Raw genomic sequence first — 17,843 nt, 5'->3', positions numbered from 1 at the left:
ATATATTGGGAAGAAGTAGAAAGAGGTTCAGGAAGCAGTTTTTTTGTTTGTTTATTTTTTGTTTTTGAGAAAAATGTTGAAATGTTTATTTGGTCTTATGTATTGGTTATATAAGTTGTCCCAGAAATAGAAATGCAGATTATTCAAAGGTGATCAGGGGATCATTTTAGTTATAACCAAATGCTAAAACCTCACCTTTTTATAGCTCTTTATGATATATAGGGCTTCCACACACATTTTTTCATGTGCTCTCTTAACAATTCCAAGATAACTGTGTAGCAGCTTTTATCTTCAGGAAGCATTGTTGATTGAATCTTTGAACACTCTAACAAATGCCAGGAATGATCCTTATTGATGCTGGAATCTCAAATTTCAGAATTTGGTCGAATGATGTTTTTGAAAACATAGGAAGTTTTACCCGTCTTTCTTGTATATGTGTGCTTCAGTGACACCTCTGTTGAAGTTATTATACCTTGTAATTATAAAATATTTACATTTCCCTCATGTTCCCCAACTTTATATTACCTTTGATGTAGGAAGGTGAAACTCTGCCACAGTTGTTTTACATATGAGTAGAGTAAAAGTCAGAGAGATAAATGGTTTGCTTGCACAGTTATTACTTTGAAAATGATCTTTTGATTCAGAATCTTCTTAAACTAAAGCGTATATGCGGTTTTAATCTTACTTTCTCTGGCTACATCTGCATGTATTCATTCCCTTAGCTACTAAAAATCAACAAATGTTTCTTAGTCACTATCTATCTTTAGGAAGGTCTATTATAATAGTTGAATATATCCTTCGTATTTGGAGATGGACATGATCTTAAAGTGCAGCACAATTCTCCTAAGCCCAAACTAAATAGTTTTCTATTTATGTCTCCATTAATCAAGAGTATTTTAATTAATGTATTCATGAATAAGATCTAATGGAATAGTGATATAAAGATCACCGTATATTAATAATTTTAGTTGATAACAATCTTGTGTAAAGGAAGGAAAGCATAGTGTACAGTCCAAAGTGGCTTCTTTATTCTGAGTAGCTTTTGTACATTTAACCCAGTCGTTCAAAAGTGAAACCGTGAGGTTTGGATGTAGAATGCTTTGCTTAATTTTCTGTGGAGTTGTTTCATTTTATTTGGAATTTCAAATTAAAGACTTTTTAGAAAAGATTCATTTTATTTTTACCTTTTCAATAATTTAACTCTTACTATCTTTTGGTATTAACTATCATTTGTCTTTGACTCAGTAACTCAGCATTTATTGAGTACTTATAACTGTCCTGGGTTATATGTTGTGTTATCCTGTATATTACTGTTTTTAAGTCTTAAAATAATGATAGATTAACAGAAATTGAGGCCCTGAGAGGTTACATATCTTGTCTTGTTCTTCACAATAGCATAAGTTCAAATACATGTTTCTAAGCTTAATTCTAGGATATTTTCTTTATCGCTAATGTTATCTAGTCTCTTAACTGTGGATTTTTAAGTACCTTAAAATGAGTTCACATTTCAAGCATTGTCAGTAACCTGAATACTACTTTTGCACATTTTGCATATTTTTAAAATATGAATAAAATTATTTGAATAATACAATATAAATCCATTTAAAAATAATAAGAATAAAATGACAACTTTGCATTGTAGACTTTTTCAATCAAAAAACAATAAAACTACTATTGTTCTACAGTAGAATGGTATTTTTCTTACAAAGGAGGCCTATGTTCTTGGAAACCATTGGCTTATATCAGAGCATTCTCCTAGTTAAGTGTTATGATATATATGAATAATGAAAAGTCTAGTACTTAGTGGACACATAAGTAGGTATCATAAAAAACTTTATTTTTTATTGTATGTTTATTAGTTGTTATAAATATGTATGAAACTTTCCTTTCTCTAAAGGAAACAGTTCTTAAAGGGCAATGTAATGACTGTTGAATTATACTGATATTTATTGATACTTTATTTCTCATGTTTAAGACATAAAGTAATGATTATATTTCATTATAAAATTTTCTGAAACAGTGTATTAGGCATTCTGCTGCATATTTTACTTGTATTCCATATATGTGATTTCATAATCATAAAAGAAACTTCAATAAAACATAAAATTATTTAACTTTAGAGGATTCAGTAGTACAAAGTTCTTTCACTTAAAATTCAAACTGTGTAGACTATTCATTAAATATCTGTCTGCTTGTCTACCTATCTATCTATCATCTATCTACCTACCTACCTATCTACCTATCTGATTCTAAATGCAAAAAGAAACACCAAGTGCCAATCATTGAAAATAGCAATCTGACAACCAAGAAAATAAATGCATTGCATTTACCTAATGGCTGCTTATTCTCTTTAAAGGTGGGTTGTGATACCAGATTTTTTTCACTTTTCTTTTTTACCACAAACTTTAAATTATTGATGGCTTTTCCTAAACATGCATAAATTTTGAAGCATATATCTCAGATAATTCACTGTGTTATATGAGTATTATAATACCATTTGAATATTTTTCTTTAATATATGGAATAAGAACCACAACTTTGAAAAAGACAAATGTTAAACTATCCTTGAAGACAATTTCTGTTCTCATTATAAGATGTCATAAGTTGCCATCAGAGTCATTCTAAGATGGATCAACTAACACTGTTATCATCTTAAGGCCCTTAGCAACTGTAGAAGAGGTTATCCAGTTGTGAATGATATGTAGCAGGTTTCTGGACGTGTGGCATGCTAGATTTTCATTGTGCCAGGTTCCTAGGTGACCTACACCTGTACATTATCTCTAGAAAGAAGTTATTTCTCATCTCAATACTGAAAATAAATGTTTCTAGAGGCAGAGAGATGTGCAGTAAATACAGAAAAAACTTTGGGAAAGTTTTACAGAAAAATATCTTCTATGAAAGCTGTATTATATAGATGTTATTATGTAAAATGTTAAAAGAGTTAAAAGATTATCAGAATATGAAATAGTTAATACAGATAGTCCTGAAAGAATTATCATCTTCTTTAAATTTTAAATAATGCTTTGAGATGATCATGAAATAATAAATGTTCACTTTGTTTTAAAAAGGAGAAAAAGTACTAAGAAACTGAAAAATCATAACTATTCTGCATCTCAGTGTTAATCACTGTTGCTACAAATCCTTCATAGCTATTCTTTACATTTATGCTTTCATACAGCATACATGTATGAACTACGTGTATTTTTTAATGCTTTTATTTTAAATTTCAATATGGAGGGGTTTTTTTTCAGGTTAATAAAGGAAGAGTTACATCACCATTTTTAAATGTCTGTCGAGTATCACATTGTAAGGATGAATTCTAATGTGTTTAACCAGACTCTCTATATCAGAATGCTTATACCATATACATACTTACAAATAAAATAGTTTTAAATTTGAAAAAAATACTTTTTTAATATGTCCCAATTTGGGGGACACAATTGTTAAATATTCTCCAAATTTTATAATATCTTAAATATGGGGTGCTTTTCACTAGAGAAGGGAACTTAAGAGAATGGTATGTCAGATACGGTTGTTTGCCTACCACAAACCCATCCTCTAACCACCCCTGCTTTCTTACTCACTAGCATAACCCTGATTTGTTCTCTCTCTTGTAATTGGCCATGTGCTTCAGAGAGGCCTAGGGGTGCCTCTCTGGCCCTGTGATGATGAACCTTCACTGAGTTAAACCAGTCATGAGGATGTCCTTTCCCTCTGGGATGGTTTTAGGCATATTCGTTGGCTCATTTTGGCCAATGCCCATTAAAGGTAGTTTGCTGAGTGGTTCATGTGTAGAACATCTGCATTCTTAAAATGAGGCATAAGATAGGAAGTTTACTTTTTCTGGATTTTACCTTTGCATAGCTTCTACAAATGTAGTGACTGTCTTAGGGCCATAAGATAAAATCCAAGAAAATTTCAAAGAATCCAAATCACAGCCATGACTTTGTTAAATCTCTGAATTAACCAACTTGAACCAGCCCATCTTCCAATTTTTTTTAATATGTAAGCTGACGTAACTCTTATTTTTAAGCCACTTTACTTTGTATTTGCTGGTTTTTTTCTCATCCTAAAGCATTCTGATACAAATAGAAATGTCCTTGCACTTCACTTGTACTTATTGCTTCCTGGTGATACCGTAATTCAAAGCAGTTAGAATATATGCTTGAAATGAGACTCTGTCTGAGGTCATGACTGAACTTAATTCAATAGAACCAACCCAACAAAGCCCTATAGCAGAAGTCAGTGCTGAAGTAGCTTAGAGGAGAGTGATGCATGAGAATTGTTGATCTTCAGTGTCTGGCATACTTGGGTTTTCTTTCATGGTTTGTTATGCTGCACCACATACCTTATGCTTACAAAGCATGAAGACAACTAAAATTATTTTTTATGTGATATAAAAACTTACTGCTTCACTCTTCAAAAAAATCTATGTATGAGGACAAAGTTAGATGCAAAAGTTCATTTGTCTCTGCTATATATTCTGCTTTGGAAGTTGTATGTATATAGTCTTCATATACACACAGAATTATTGATTTGCTTTCATTTAGCACTTTATTAAAAGCAAATGTGAGGAAGCCAAAGCCGTTTTCCCGGCTCATCTTATGTTGTTCCTCTTTTTGGCTTTCCTGTTAACTGACTTCAGTAGCCAGCATTAGTAAAATTCCTTTTTCTTTCCAATTCTCATTCTCAAGGTTTGATTTCATTACTTTTAATTTCTCTCATACATGAATAGTTTGATTTGGAAATATCACACATCATCAAAGAAAAACCTAACTAAATGACTCAGCATGGTATCTCTTGTCTTAGCCCTGTCATGGCAGGTAGGGAGCTTTTTAGCTTAGGGAAGAAAAGAACGCCTTGCAACATTCTTAAGAAGTGTAATGAATTATGTTTGTCTCTGACTTAAAAAAAAAAAAAAGTGGAACAACATAAGTAGTCCTGGAGAGTAAATTCATATATTAATATCTTATAAAACTGTCAGTGAAGTGAACATTGACTTCACTTAAGAAAAATACATATGTATAAAATATTGTTCCTTTATATTTAGGAGAAAACAAGTAATACCTCTATTTGCTATATTTTCACATAATGAATTCAGATGCACACTCTAATTTATTTAGTTAACCATACATTCAAGTAAGGAATGTCCAGCTCTGATATGCTGCCACAAGTAGACAATAATAAACTAATACAGATGCAATTCCAGTTACTTTTAAATGAAAAGATTTTCATAATTCTATATAGCCATTGTTATAGCATTCAACTCCCACCAGAAGATTACAACTTAGAAATCACTGATACGTAACTCAGGACTGAAATGCATTTCCAAGCAATATTTGTGAACATGTTAATTTTAAAAGCACATTTCCATTTATTTTAAACACATGCTGCTATGAATTGTATTCATGTCTGACATAGCTAATTATTTTATTTTTGGAATGGGCTCCATAAATATTCTTTGGATGCTGACTGACGATTATGATAATTTGTTCTGTCAAATATTACCCAGAGATGTGTGGAATATTTGGAAATTGGACTTCCTTGCAAGATTACCACATTTTCAAACACATTTCTATATTTTCAGGATATTATGAAGTTAATTTGAAAAATTCCTAAAATAAGCCTTTAAGGCTTATAAATTTATATTATAATAAGAAAATCTGGAAAGGTTTTTATTTTTTAAATTGCTACTGAAAAAGTTTAGAACGTAGGCAAATAATATCTTTTTAGTGCAGTGAAGAATTAGTATTTTAAATTAGACTTTGTCAAAATAAAATCATTTATTTAACTCTGCAGATACAAAATAATCACTTTTCGCTTATTAATAGAAAGGTGTGCTAACACTGAAACAAGTTCAATTTACTATGAATCAATCAGGTTTCATAATAATTTCTTAATACTTCATATTTCATATTTATGAAGTTTTATGTAAGTTCAAAATTGAAACAACATCCCAGTTTTTGTAAAATGTTTTAAAGTTACCTTTATTGGTCAGACAAATCTGACTCAGTTTCTCACATCTGTATCAATAAGCTTTATGCATTGAAAATTCCATTTTGATCAAACAATACAAATATATAATATGATATCTTTTAGCCAAACTATAATCAAAACATTTATTTGTACTGAAATATAATGTATATAAATGGAAGCTTATGTGTCCTTTTAATATATAGAACTGTAAGTTATAGAGACATTAGACACCTTAGCCATTTTCCACTGCAATGATATACATCTTCCTATGTAAGATTTCTTCAGGGTGACCACCTCACGAGACACAGTATTAATATCTTTTTGCTTAAGTCCTTGTGGTAGGCTGAATGATGACCCCCCACAATGATATTGACATTGTTATCCGCATAACCTGTGAGTTCTACTTTATATGGCCAAGGTAACTTTACATATGTGACAATGTTAAGGCTCTTGAGATGGGCACATTATCCTGGATTATAGAGGTGGGCCTTAAGTGTAATCACAAGGGTCCTTTTAAGAGGGAGGCAAGAAGGTCAAAGAAGGAAATGTCACATTAGAATCAGGATGGAAAAAGGTGATGTGGGGCCACAAGCTAAGGAATGAGGACACAGCCTCTATAAAATGAGAAAAAAAAAAAGGCAAGAAGACATTTTCTCCAGAGCTTCCATGTGAAATCTACCCTGCCAACACCTTGGTCTTAGCCCTAAAAGACATGTTACGGACTTCTGCCTCCAAACCTATAAGAGAAAAGATTTGCATTGTTTTAAGCCACTAAATTTGTGGTAATTTGTTCCAGAAGCAACAAGAAAATTAATGTAGTATCCTGGTTTCTGTGGTCCTCCTCATTCTTCATCTCGGTTATGTTTTCACTTGCTTGTGTCAAATCATATTTTTCTAATATGAAGAGTGTTTGTAAAATTACATATAAAAGAATATAGAAAATGAAAGACATGAGGCTAGAGAATTACCTTATGAATTATGGAACTTGGTTTACATGCATTGTCACAATGTGTTCTGTAAGATCCTACAGTATTTTTAGTTTACAATTTAGAATCAATTTTCTCAAAAATAAAAACACCAAATTAGGGCCTTATAACTTTCGTTCCTCTTCTTAAATTGCCACTTAACTTGTATATGGACAGCACTGGCTTTGGCACATTCCTTTGTGAATGCTAGGTATATAATGACAATATAAGAATTACAGAAATTTTTTAATGTTTATGATGATCGATTTCTTTTTCTCTGAGTATTTAGTTCTTTTATTATTTGGGATCTGGATGATTCCTTTATGACGTATATATTCATATTCTACCATGAGATCCTTATCTTTTACAGGCTTCTAAATTCAAAATGAATGACATATTAGCAGTACTCAGAGTGACAGGCAGTGGAACATACAGAAAGTACAGACTTGAGGAAAAGGAGTTATGTTTAGTGACAGTGAACAAAATACTGTTGTTATTACAAATGAATATACATTTTTTATATTGCTCCATTCCATTCCTGAGAATTAAAAACTCCTAGTACCCTGATTAACCATTTTCAGATTTTAAACATTAATGTATTGTGATGATGGTGCCTTTTTTTTGCATAAAACATTTTCCTCTTACAACATAATGCCTTATTATACGATTCAAAGACTGTTTTCCCATATTTTAGATAATGTGAATTCATTAAGTATACTAAGTATAATATGTTTCTTCATCACACATGCTTTTGTATAAATGTCATCTGATAAGTACTAATGTAAATTCATATGACTAATTTTGCTAACAAAAAGACTCACAAAACTACCTTTTTTAAACACAATCATATCTTGTTATTCCAGTGATTTTAAATGGAGTTTTATGTATTTACACGGCTGAAGCAGTAATTGAGAAGTTTCTGAACATTCCCAGGATTTTTTTTTTTGGTACACACTGATTTTAGAGTGTAATAAAAATATGTAATTGGGTTTATTAATGGAGAACACTATGGATTACACTCCTAGCATATAAATATAACAATGTTTTATTTAAATTATTTTAATGGTACCATTTTAGATTACTAGAACAATGGAACCAACCAACACAATCCTTACATGTCTAGTATGTAAGAATGTTTTAAAATATAGTTATGTTTAAGATTCATTTTTGAATGCTTCATCTACAAATACATTGTAACCAAACAGGAGATAATGGGCTGATAATTTTTATATGGATAATGGAAGTTAAAACAAACATCACTTTATTAAATTTAGCAGAAAAGAGGCTGATTATTTTATATATAATGAGAACTTACTCAATAGTTGATGAAACCATAGCAATATCATTTTTATTATATGTTACAGTATGTTGTAGCAAATGGAGGAACTTTTTTGCCCCAGAGGTGACTTTTTCATTATCATACTTAACTAATTTTGTTCTTATACTGCTATGAACCATATTGGAATGAATAAGTTAGCAGCAAATGATTCTGTATCTGATTACTAATCCTGTGATGATGTGTATCTTCCCTGGCAGTCATCATAAGACATATTTTAAGTTAAACAATATTGCTTTAAAATTAATGCCAGTAACCAATAGCATTCAACATATTAAATGACATTTATTAAATAAAGTTGATCAGTAGATGGCAACTACACTTAAATTGGAGCTTGTATGTGGGTTTAATTAAAATGACATGTTTTTGGTTTTGTTTTTTTTTCTTTCAGAAGTCTATATAAAAATAAATATTCAGTTATCCTATTACTCCCTCTACCTTATGTTCAGAAATTTATCTTTCTGATGGCTGCATGCTATTCAAATTGAGAAGGCCTGGTTATGTAATGATAATTTAAATTCAGAGCTTCCTTGGAATGCTTGATTCACAGTACATCTGAATGAATTTTGGGCCATTTAGATGTATCAGATCATAGTACTTCTAAGAACCTGTAAGAGTGAATTAAATTAGTTTCCCAGAGTGACCATGAAATGCATGACTCACTGTCTCACAAGACATTGGGATCGTCAATTTCAGGTCCCTGTTCTGGAGTCCAGTGACTATTATTTGATTACTGAGAGCCTGAAAAGTTACTTAACATCACCACACCTGTTCCCTCCTCTGTAAAGTTGGGAGTAGTACCAGTCATTTCAAAAAAAAAATAAAAGTGACAAGTGGATATATGTGAACATGTTTGATAAAGTTTAAATAGTTACTATAAAACTCAAACATTTACTATCCCAGGTAAAATACTTCGCATACAACTAATTTACTTGGCTTACTTTTATTTTATTTTTTTTTAATGTGAATCTGTTTTTACCTCTTCCTACTCTGAACCCAAAGAATTTATGTGCTTTTCTGTGTGTCATTTCTTCTAGTTGTGGGTTTCTCTCAGAAGACTTAGTCTATCTGGAATGAAGTGTTATTAACCCATCTCCCAAACAAATAACTAATGTTGATATTAATAAGGATAACTACAGCAACAAATAGTATACGATATAGTATAACTTGTGCACTTATATGATACTTTACAATTGTTCATTGCATTTTTATAAGCACATCAACTTTGTGAGGTAGTAAAATAACTGGTATCCATGTTATATGTGTAAGAATTGAGTCTCCAAGAGATTTCTTTGAGAATTCTATCTGGTATTTGTTAGTGTCACCTGCTTTATTTATCAAATGCTTTATTTAAAAATTGTCCGTTCTTGGGGTAGAAAAATTGTTATTGCATAAAATTTCTAATGAAAAAATATTGAAACTTTTATCAAAAGTTTAAGCCTTAACACTTTTATAAGAGTGTGGTATTTTCTCTGTGACTGTTAGTGGATTAGGATGCATTTGACCATATTATTGCAGCATTTTCTCATCCTTTATTGTGGTTTTAAGAATATCTTTAATATCAGGGATACTGAGAATTATTTTTTAATTTATATTTAAATTAAAAGTAAATACAAAGAAAATCTGAGTTTAAAGCACATGAGAACATTTAATTATTTTATTTCACTTTTATCATCAATAATATTTTAGAATGAAATTACTTTGAACAACTTTTATATAGCAAAGTATTCTTACTGGTATCAGTTGATCAATAATCTTTAATCTAATATAAAGTTAATTTAATTTTGACTCATAGAGCCTGAAATCATAAAAAAAGAAAGGACAGACTTTTAAATTCCTGTTTTGAAATGTAGCTGGTCTTTAAATAATCAGTATTACATCTTATACAGAAATAATATTCCAGAGGTTTTCTACCTTTCTCCTTTTGGTTTTTAAGGATTTTAACTTATAAAAAGCATTTGGTATAGAAATAGTAATAGAATATAAATTATTTTAAAAAGTAAATGTTGTAAAGCATTGTTGTTTTCTATAGAATAATGATGACAATGACTGCAATCTATTCCTGGTATAGCATGTTTTGGTTTCTGTACCTCTCATAAACACTATCTCATAAATTAGAAGACTTTCTTGATTCTTCTTTGGTTAACATTAAGTAAGATATTTGGGACTCAGAATGATGTCTAATGTCTATAACAAATGGTTATGTGTCTGAATTTTCTTACATATACATAATTAGTATTTTTGTAAATTATATATAATATGTAAAGTGGTGAGTGCACATATTTAAATAATTAGATGGATAAATGGATGTGTGTAACGTCCTTATTGTATTTTTAAATCTGATTTATACAAATATAACTATTTGAAATTCTTTTTGATTCATATTTGAATAACTATAAATTTTAACTTTCATGCCCTACTCATAAAAGACTAGTAATTTGATTTGTTGATAACAGTGTTTAAATAATAAAAAACTTGTATTATATATGAAAATTACAAGAAGAGATACAGATTTTATATTAATTTCATTATTATTAGAACTGTAGTAATTAGAAAAAAAGTTGGTAATAGGGAATTAAAACAATAGGCCAAGAGAGAAAACATTATATATATATATATACTATATTATGTATATGTGTATTTATTTCAAACTTACATAATTTAATGACTGGAGATCAGCAATAATGGTATATTTACAGAATATTCAAATATCAAATGTTACCATGTATACTTTCATTCTCCATCATTTCTACTTCAAATGAATTCCTGGTAATAGCTGATTGTTTTTGTAACAATTATAGGCTTAATTGAGTTTGTATAGCTGCTCATTGTATAAAATCCTGAGATAGACTTATGAGTTTATGTTTTCAAAGTATGATGTGAAAATTGTATTTCTTTAACTGCAGAAAAATATGTCATAACTTGAGACAGCTTCTTCAAGTGGCTTTTCTATGTGATAGGAAAGTACTGCTATTTTTTGTTTAGTTTGAATACACTAAAATATCAAGCCACCTATTTCCAATGCATGTGTGAGGACAGCCACATTTACATTAATATTATTACACAGTTGTCTGATAATCATTCTTAGACACTTAAGTTTATGGAAGAGAACCTTAGAATGTGTTGATACTCAGGATTAGTTGTTATGCTAAATTACCTGATGAGTATGGAATAGTGGCTTTTATTAATCTTTCACTAATAACATAGGATATATTTTTCAGTTTAAGACATTCACTTATGAATCAATTTTTATTTAGGGTGTAAATAAAATCCTTATTAATCCTGACAAATGGTAGCCTTGAGTAAATACAAAACATTTTTACTCTTAATCAAAATGAGTTCTGCCCTAAATACTCCTTATCCAGCAAGTATTCTAGCAAGGATTCAGAGGTATAGGTCATACTACAGGAAGAAGCACCTATTTAAGAAAGTAGCAGAAAAATCTAGCCTGAGATACTGTATTTCTGAAATGAATAAACAACATAAAACAGGACAGCTAGAGTATCTTATTCTGTACACTTAGTGCCAGAATTTTAGGTGGGAAAAACCATTGTTTTTTCCACAGAAATGCCTACTTATTGATAAATTATTGAGACTAGAAAATTTCTGAGTAAACTGAGGCTACTGTGAACTTGCATATCTTTTTCAGAGTAAGAATCAATTTCATTGTATGTATATTTATCCATGAGTATATTTGGATAACCCAGATCTGTTTAGCCCAATTACCACAAAAGATGTCCAGTGTATGTTTCTATTTCAATAGTGATGTCTGATTATTCTCTTTGGAGATTTTAAGTTATCTTAAAATACAGGATATTGGCATTTATGAATAGCAATCTGTAAGGTTAGTGTCGATATTTGGCTGAATATAAGAATCAGTTTTTAGAAATGGTTTTACTTATGAGGTTAGTTATTATTAATTTATATAGATTAAATTTTAGATATATTTTAATATTTAAATATTAACCATTTATTGACTTTATTTTTTAGGTTTGGCTAAAAGTTTTCAACACTATATGTTCACTGCCTTTAAAATAAATGGCATGATATTCAGTGAATTTATTTTACTACTGCCTAATAAAACTCTGTGGTTATATTTTCTAAATTTTTTTTTTTAACACTAGGAGTCTTTCCTACCAAAAATTCTGTCTTCACATGGCAGTATCCTTCAGTTAATGTTGCTTAAGAGTATTTAACTTCTAACTCAAAATCACGCTGTGTTCAATCAAATATTAAATTAGTTTAATATTAGTTTAATGTCTAATTTTAAAAAATGTAGTATAGATTTTTCCTTAATAAGTCTGAACCCTAAATTGACCAAAATCTTATTTAAATCTGTGAAATAGGAACTAGAAGTAGTATTGATGTTAATGATGATTTAACAGTGCACAAGCTTATTATTTTTTCTTTTCTTTTGACTTCAGGTGCAATAACAGAACCCAGTGTGCCGTGGTGGCAGGTCCTGATGTTTTTCCAGACCCATGTCCGGGAACCTATAAATACCTTGAAGTGCAGTATGAATGTGTCCCTTACAGTATGTATATTCCTGTCATTTTATTGTAAAAAGGAAAAAATATTAAGCTTTGTTTTGCATGCATTGACAAAATTTCTATGAAAACATATAAATCACATAAATTTTATGAAGAAAACTGACTAATTTTAATTGTTCAGGATCACAAAACTCTCCCCACTATTGAAAGAATTAGATGTTGCCTACATGATCCTGCAGCATTTAATTTTGAGTATACATTTCTGTACATCAGTATCTATTCTAAGACTTTTCTTAATGCAAGAATATAAAATATTTAGAAAAGGGATGAAAGAGTGGTATGTCAATACTGCATCCTTCCAGGTCCATGCAAACAGAAGTGAAAGTGAATAATATACTTGTATATATAGTAGTATAGAATTTGATAAATTTTGAATTTGATAGAAGCAATTATATCTAAGCTTTCTGGGCTGCCAGCATTTTGAGAATCAGAAATATATTCATCCAGAGGGAGCAGACTGGAAAGAAAATACAAGGATTACGTGAACTAAAGCACTCTTTAGAATGTGTATGTTTTACAGCTTTAAGAAATGTGTCTTTGCAACCTTTATGTCAGAGATGGTATAAGGCAACAACTTCTTTTTTTCTTAAGGAATAATGAAGAATCAAACAATCAAAACTGAAACTTGTTTTCTGATTTTTTTTTTTATCCAAAGATAGAATCAGCATCTCAAAAATATTTTTCATGTGACTAGCTAATTATTCATGGGGTACCTTAGTGAAGATCACTCAGGAAATCCTGTATTCTCGTATTAGATATGCAGCTCATCCAAGAGGTAGAAAACTCCTGGGGTCACAAACAAATCCCAGGTTCCAACTTGCTTTAACATCTGAGATGAAGCAAAGTATCTAGGGATCAGCAAGTTTACTGTGCCAAGAGGTAATTCTAGGCTTGCCTCAGTTCTGTTTATTTTAAAAGCATCACATTGCTCATGAGCTCTAAGTGTGCATACTTCAATAATAGAGAGAAATTTGGCCAGCAAGAAATGAATTGAAATTTAAAATAATGAAAGCAATTAAGAGAAAATTTCATTTTTCCTTCATTTACAGTGTGATTGATAAGAGAAAGTTTATCTAGTGAAGTTTTATAGCTAATTTTCTTTGTTGTGAAAAACAGAAGTGTTTAGGTTTCACTGAAGCCTCAGTTGAAGTTTTGTTTCTTATATTTTCATCTCTAGGGACCTTTCTATGAAAACACAAAGCTAAATGACCATTTATCATTTACTAGCAGTATTTTAAAGAAATAAAATTTGTAGTCCATTTTGGAACTGTGGCAGTTATACTTGGATTATATAATAAGATCTGAAATACATAGAATAGCTATATCCAAAGACAATTTATTAAAGTATAAAATAAGGCATGCCTCATTTTTAAAGACAGTTTTAAGAAACTTGCAGTCATATTCCTGAAACGTGAAAGCTGAAGTAGGTTTGTCAAATTATAGGTTTTTTTCACAATTTTTTTCAAATTAAAGAATTTTACATTTTCTTCAATTTTCTGTATTTCTTCAACAATCCTTTGAAGATAACTACTCTAATATACTGTGCCAAACTCATTCTGAAAAATCATCTTCTTAAATCATTTCAATATAAGTAAGAACTTGCTCATACACTTTTGCATAAAAGGATTATGGTTTACCACAGATTTCTTTTCTATCTTATGTATTTTTAGAGATAGGTGATTTGAATTCCTAAATATCCTATAATTTATAGGTTTCTGGTAATCCTGAAAATGTACTGATTGCCTTAGAAGTATGTTCACATTCTATTTAAGTACTTATCTCATTGTTTCATTAAATAAGAATTATAAAGTCAGGTGCAACCACTTGCTAGTTTATATACTGGTTTAATTTATATTTTATAGTATGATTGTTTTAATTTAAATTATCTTCAGTATGTTTCAGTTAAAAGTATAATGCATAACTGGGAATTCATTTTGTAAATTTAACATGATTTTAAAAGAAAATAATTCAAAAAAGTATAAACTATAAATTAAACTACAGTGACTCATTTGCAAGGTAGACTGGTTTAGTAGGAAAATGATCAGAGATCAGGAGGCCTGGGTTTAGAATATGATCTGATTACTTAACAAAAATGTGGATCCTTTAGCTCAGGTAAGCTATTAAAACTTTCTGGATATCACCTTAAAGACTTTCCTTGATCTATGAAGTACAGTAGTCCCCTGTTATCTGTGGTTTCACTTTCCTTGGTTTCAGTTACCCGTGGTCAACCACAGTCTGAAAATATTAAATGGAAAATTACAGAAAAAGAAGAATTCATAAGTTTTAAATCATGTGCCATTCTGAGTAGCATGATGAAATCTCCTACTGTTCCACCCCAAAAATGAATCATCCCCGTGTCCGGCATATCTACTTAATGTGTGGCCCACCAGTTAGTCACTTGGTAGCCTTCTGGATTATCACTTTGACTGTCATGCTCTCACAGTGCTTGTGTTCAAGTAACCCATATTTTACTTAGTAATGGTCCCAACTGGCAAGACGAATGATGCTGGCAATTCAGATGATTTCTTAATGTGCCTAATTTATAAATTAAACTTTATCATAGGTATGTATGTATAGGAAGAAAAACAGTATATATAGGGTTCGGTATTATCCGCAGTTTCAGACCTCCACTGGGGAACTTAGAACATATCCTCTTTGGATAAAGGGGGCACTGCTATAAGTCCTGATTTAAACAACAGTAAGCTGTTTTTTTTCTCTCCAGCATAAAAAATACCAATTTTTTTCCCAACGCTGAGAAGATTCGCTTTATTAAAGTAACAGTCATGTATCAATCCTTACTATATGTCATTTACTACATGGGTTATATGTATACACACGTTAGTGTATTTAGTTCTTACAGTAACCCCCCTGTTAGGTATGAGTATCACCATTTTACTGAACAGGAAACTGAAACTCAATAGGATAAGAAATGTCTCATGTTAAATGTGGAATAGCTAGAAAATGGCAGAGCCAAGAGCTGAGTCTGTCTGTAATACCTGTTCTTAAGGACCCAGCTGTAGTCCCCCCCACAGATTTTTCACTTTATATTTTCATGAGTTATTCAGTGCTGTTCAATATTTAACTTTTATCGGTACAGTAATGGCATGTGGTGAAAGCAAGTGCTTCAAGAGCTCAGACCCTTTTTTTTAGTTCTTTTGCTATTTACTTTTAAGCAGTTTGTATTTCTTTCTTAAAGCAGCTGAATCACTACAAAATTTTATTTTCCCAAACACCTAATGAAGCTTTATGGCAAAGACTGATTTGTGCTATAAAAATACCACCCACAATTTAGAATGAGGCTCTTATCTGAATAGTAACTTAAAAAGTTGTTTCAATTACCTGTGTTATAAGAGAAAATCCCTGTACTTAATTAATATGCTTGTTAAAAGTCCCTATTGTATTATTATATTAGTAAAAGGCAAACTTCATATTTAGGGTTCAGTATTAACATTTGAAAATGTTCTAACTGAATAACTGAATAAACAATCAACCAAATAAATAATGTTAGATTCTGTTCATTATACATTTCAGTAATATCCATTTTCATTTTGAGTTGAAGATGACAAACTGCAGTATACATGGTGATATAGGTAGTATTTTTTAATCTTTTCTTCTTAATATTGACATTTGTAAAATATTGATGTTTTCTTTATACATGCTCTATGTATGTGTATATGTATCTATGGTAATATTGATTTTTAAGGTGATACTTTTTTTGGACAATATAGAAAAAGTAAAAATATATAGAAAAACACATTGATATTAATGACATATAAGCATATTAGAGGTAATAGAGAAAACAATTCAGCAAAGTTTACTGTATCATACAAGAGAAGGAAAGTTAAAAACAACTAAGATATGATTGCACAGGGTTTTAGGAGTCCATAAATAGATACGTCATTGAGCAGTGATAGTTTTAGAAGAACCTTAACCAGAATCAACCAGATGATATGACTTGTTTTTAAAAGATGCCAGTAGGAAAGAAAATAAGGAAAATTAGTAATTGTAAACAATTTAGTGAGGCCACTAAATTTTTCTTGTATTCAGTTTTTTGACTGTCTTGTACTTAGCTTTTTCCAAATCACTAAAGTTGTATTTAATCTTTTCTTCCTGCTGTCTGTATTTTCTTGTTTAGGTTCGCGGATACCCTGTTTGTGAGCAAATTTGAAACAGATGAATCAATACTTTTCTCTGTTCCTGTCACACTTTAGTTCCAGTGTGACTTTTATAGCCTATGTGTTTTATTTTGAGGTTTGATTTTTTTCCCCCTTAGTGATATTTCCTCCCCAGGAGATGACCCAAATATTCAAGAGGTTAAACCTCAGCATTTAAAATGCCACATTTTTGCTCTCAGTGTCTTCCTTCTTCTCATCCCACCCCATCACTTCTAGCCTGATTTAGGATGGAAATTGTGGCTTCTTTATGTAGAGCTTCCTTCTTTTAGCCAGCTTACAGGGCTGACTTGTGTTAGGGACAAAACAATAAAACAACTAACCACCTACATAGTGTTTCTGAGCAAAAAATCTTTACTTTATATCCTGCTGACAGTTTGTCTTTCTTCCAAGGTATACAATTTCATGCACATTACCCTCAAAAAGTGCTTGTCTTCTCTCACGATCCAGCTTTTCCTTCAGGTCTTTGTTTCTTCTTTTCAAAAATACAAAGCACATACTACTTATTCTAGCAATCTTCTCTCCTGATAGCTTTTTTTAGTAAATGGATGGGGGGACCACATAATTGGAGAGCTACGATAGAAATGAGTGATTAAATCAGTGTTACGTTATAGCACTTGCAGACTTTCCTCACCATTCGCATTAGCCATCTGAAGATACGTATGTGATTATCTTTATAGAAAGGCATACAAAATGAGTATTATTAGAAATTAGTATTTATAATTAATTATATAATCTGTTATTTAATCTTTTTTACTATGAGAAAAATATACTTTCTTTTAGCACTTAAAATGAACTAAAGTCTTTAAAATTTAATTATAAAGAAATAAAATTTGAATAACTA

The 17,843-nt window shown here is 30.5% G+C and overlaps 1 protein-coding gene across 11 annotated transcripts in view; it reads left to right on the top strand.

Moving 5' to 3' along the window:
- The window catches only part of ADGRL3 (adhesion G protein-coupled receptor L3), a 560,304-nt gene that overhangs the window by 139,090 nt on the left and 403,371 nt on the right, over nt 1–17,843 (top strand). For all 11 annotated transcript variants that reach the window (XM_032459457.1, XM_032459461.1, XM_032459445.1 and 8 more), the window contains one exon: nt 12,702–12,811. In XM_032459457.1, coding sequence (XP_032315348.1) covers nt 12,702–12,811 — 110 coding nt within the window. The remainder of the gene's footprint in view (nt 1–12,701; nt 12,812–17,843) is intronic.

Source organism: Camelus ferus, chromosome 2 (genome assembly GCF_009834535.1).
Source record: "Camelus ferus isolate YT-003-E chromosome 2, BCGSAC_Cfer_1.0, whole genome shotgun sequence".
NCBI lineage: Eukaryota > Metazoa > Chordata > Mammalia > Artiodactyla > Camelidae > Camelus > Camelus ferus.
This window is presented reverse-complemented; position numbering and strand designations above follow the sequence as displayed.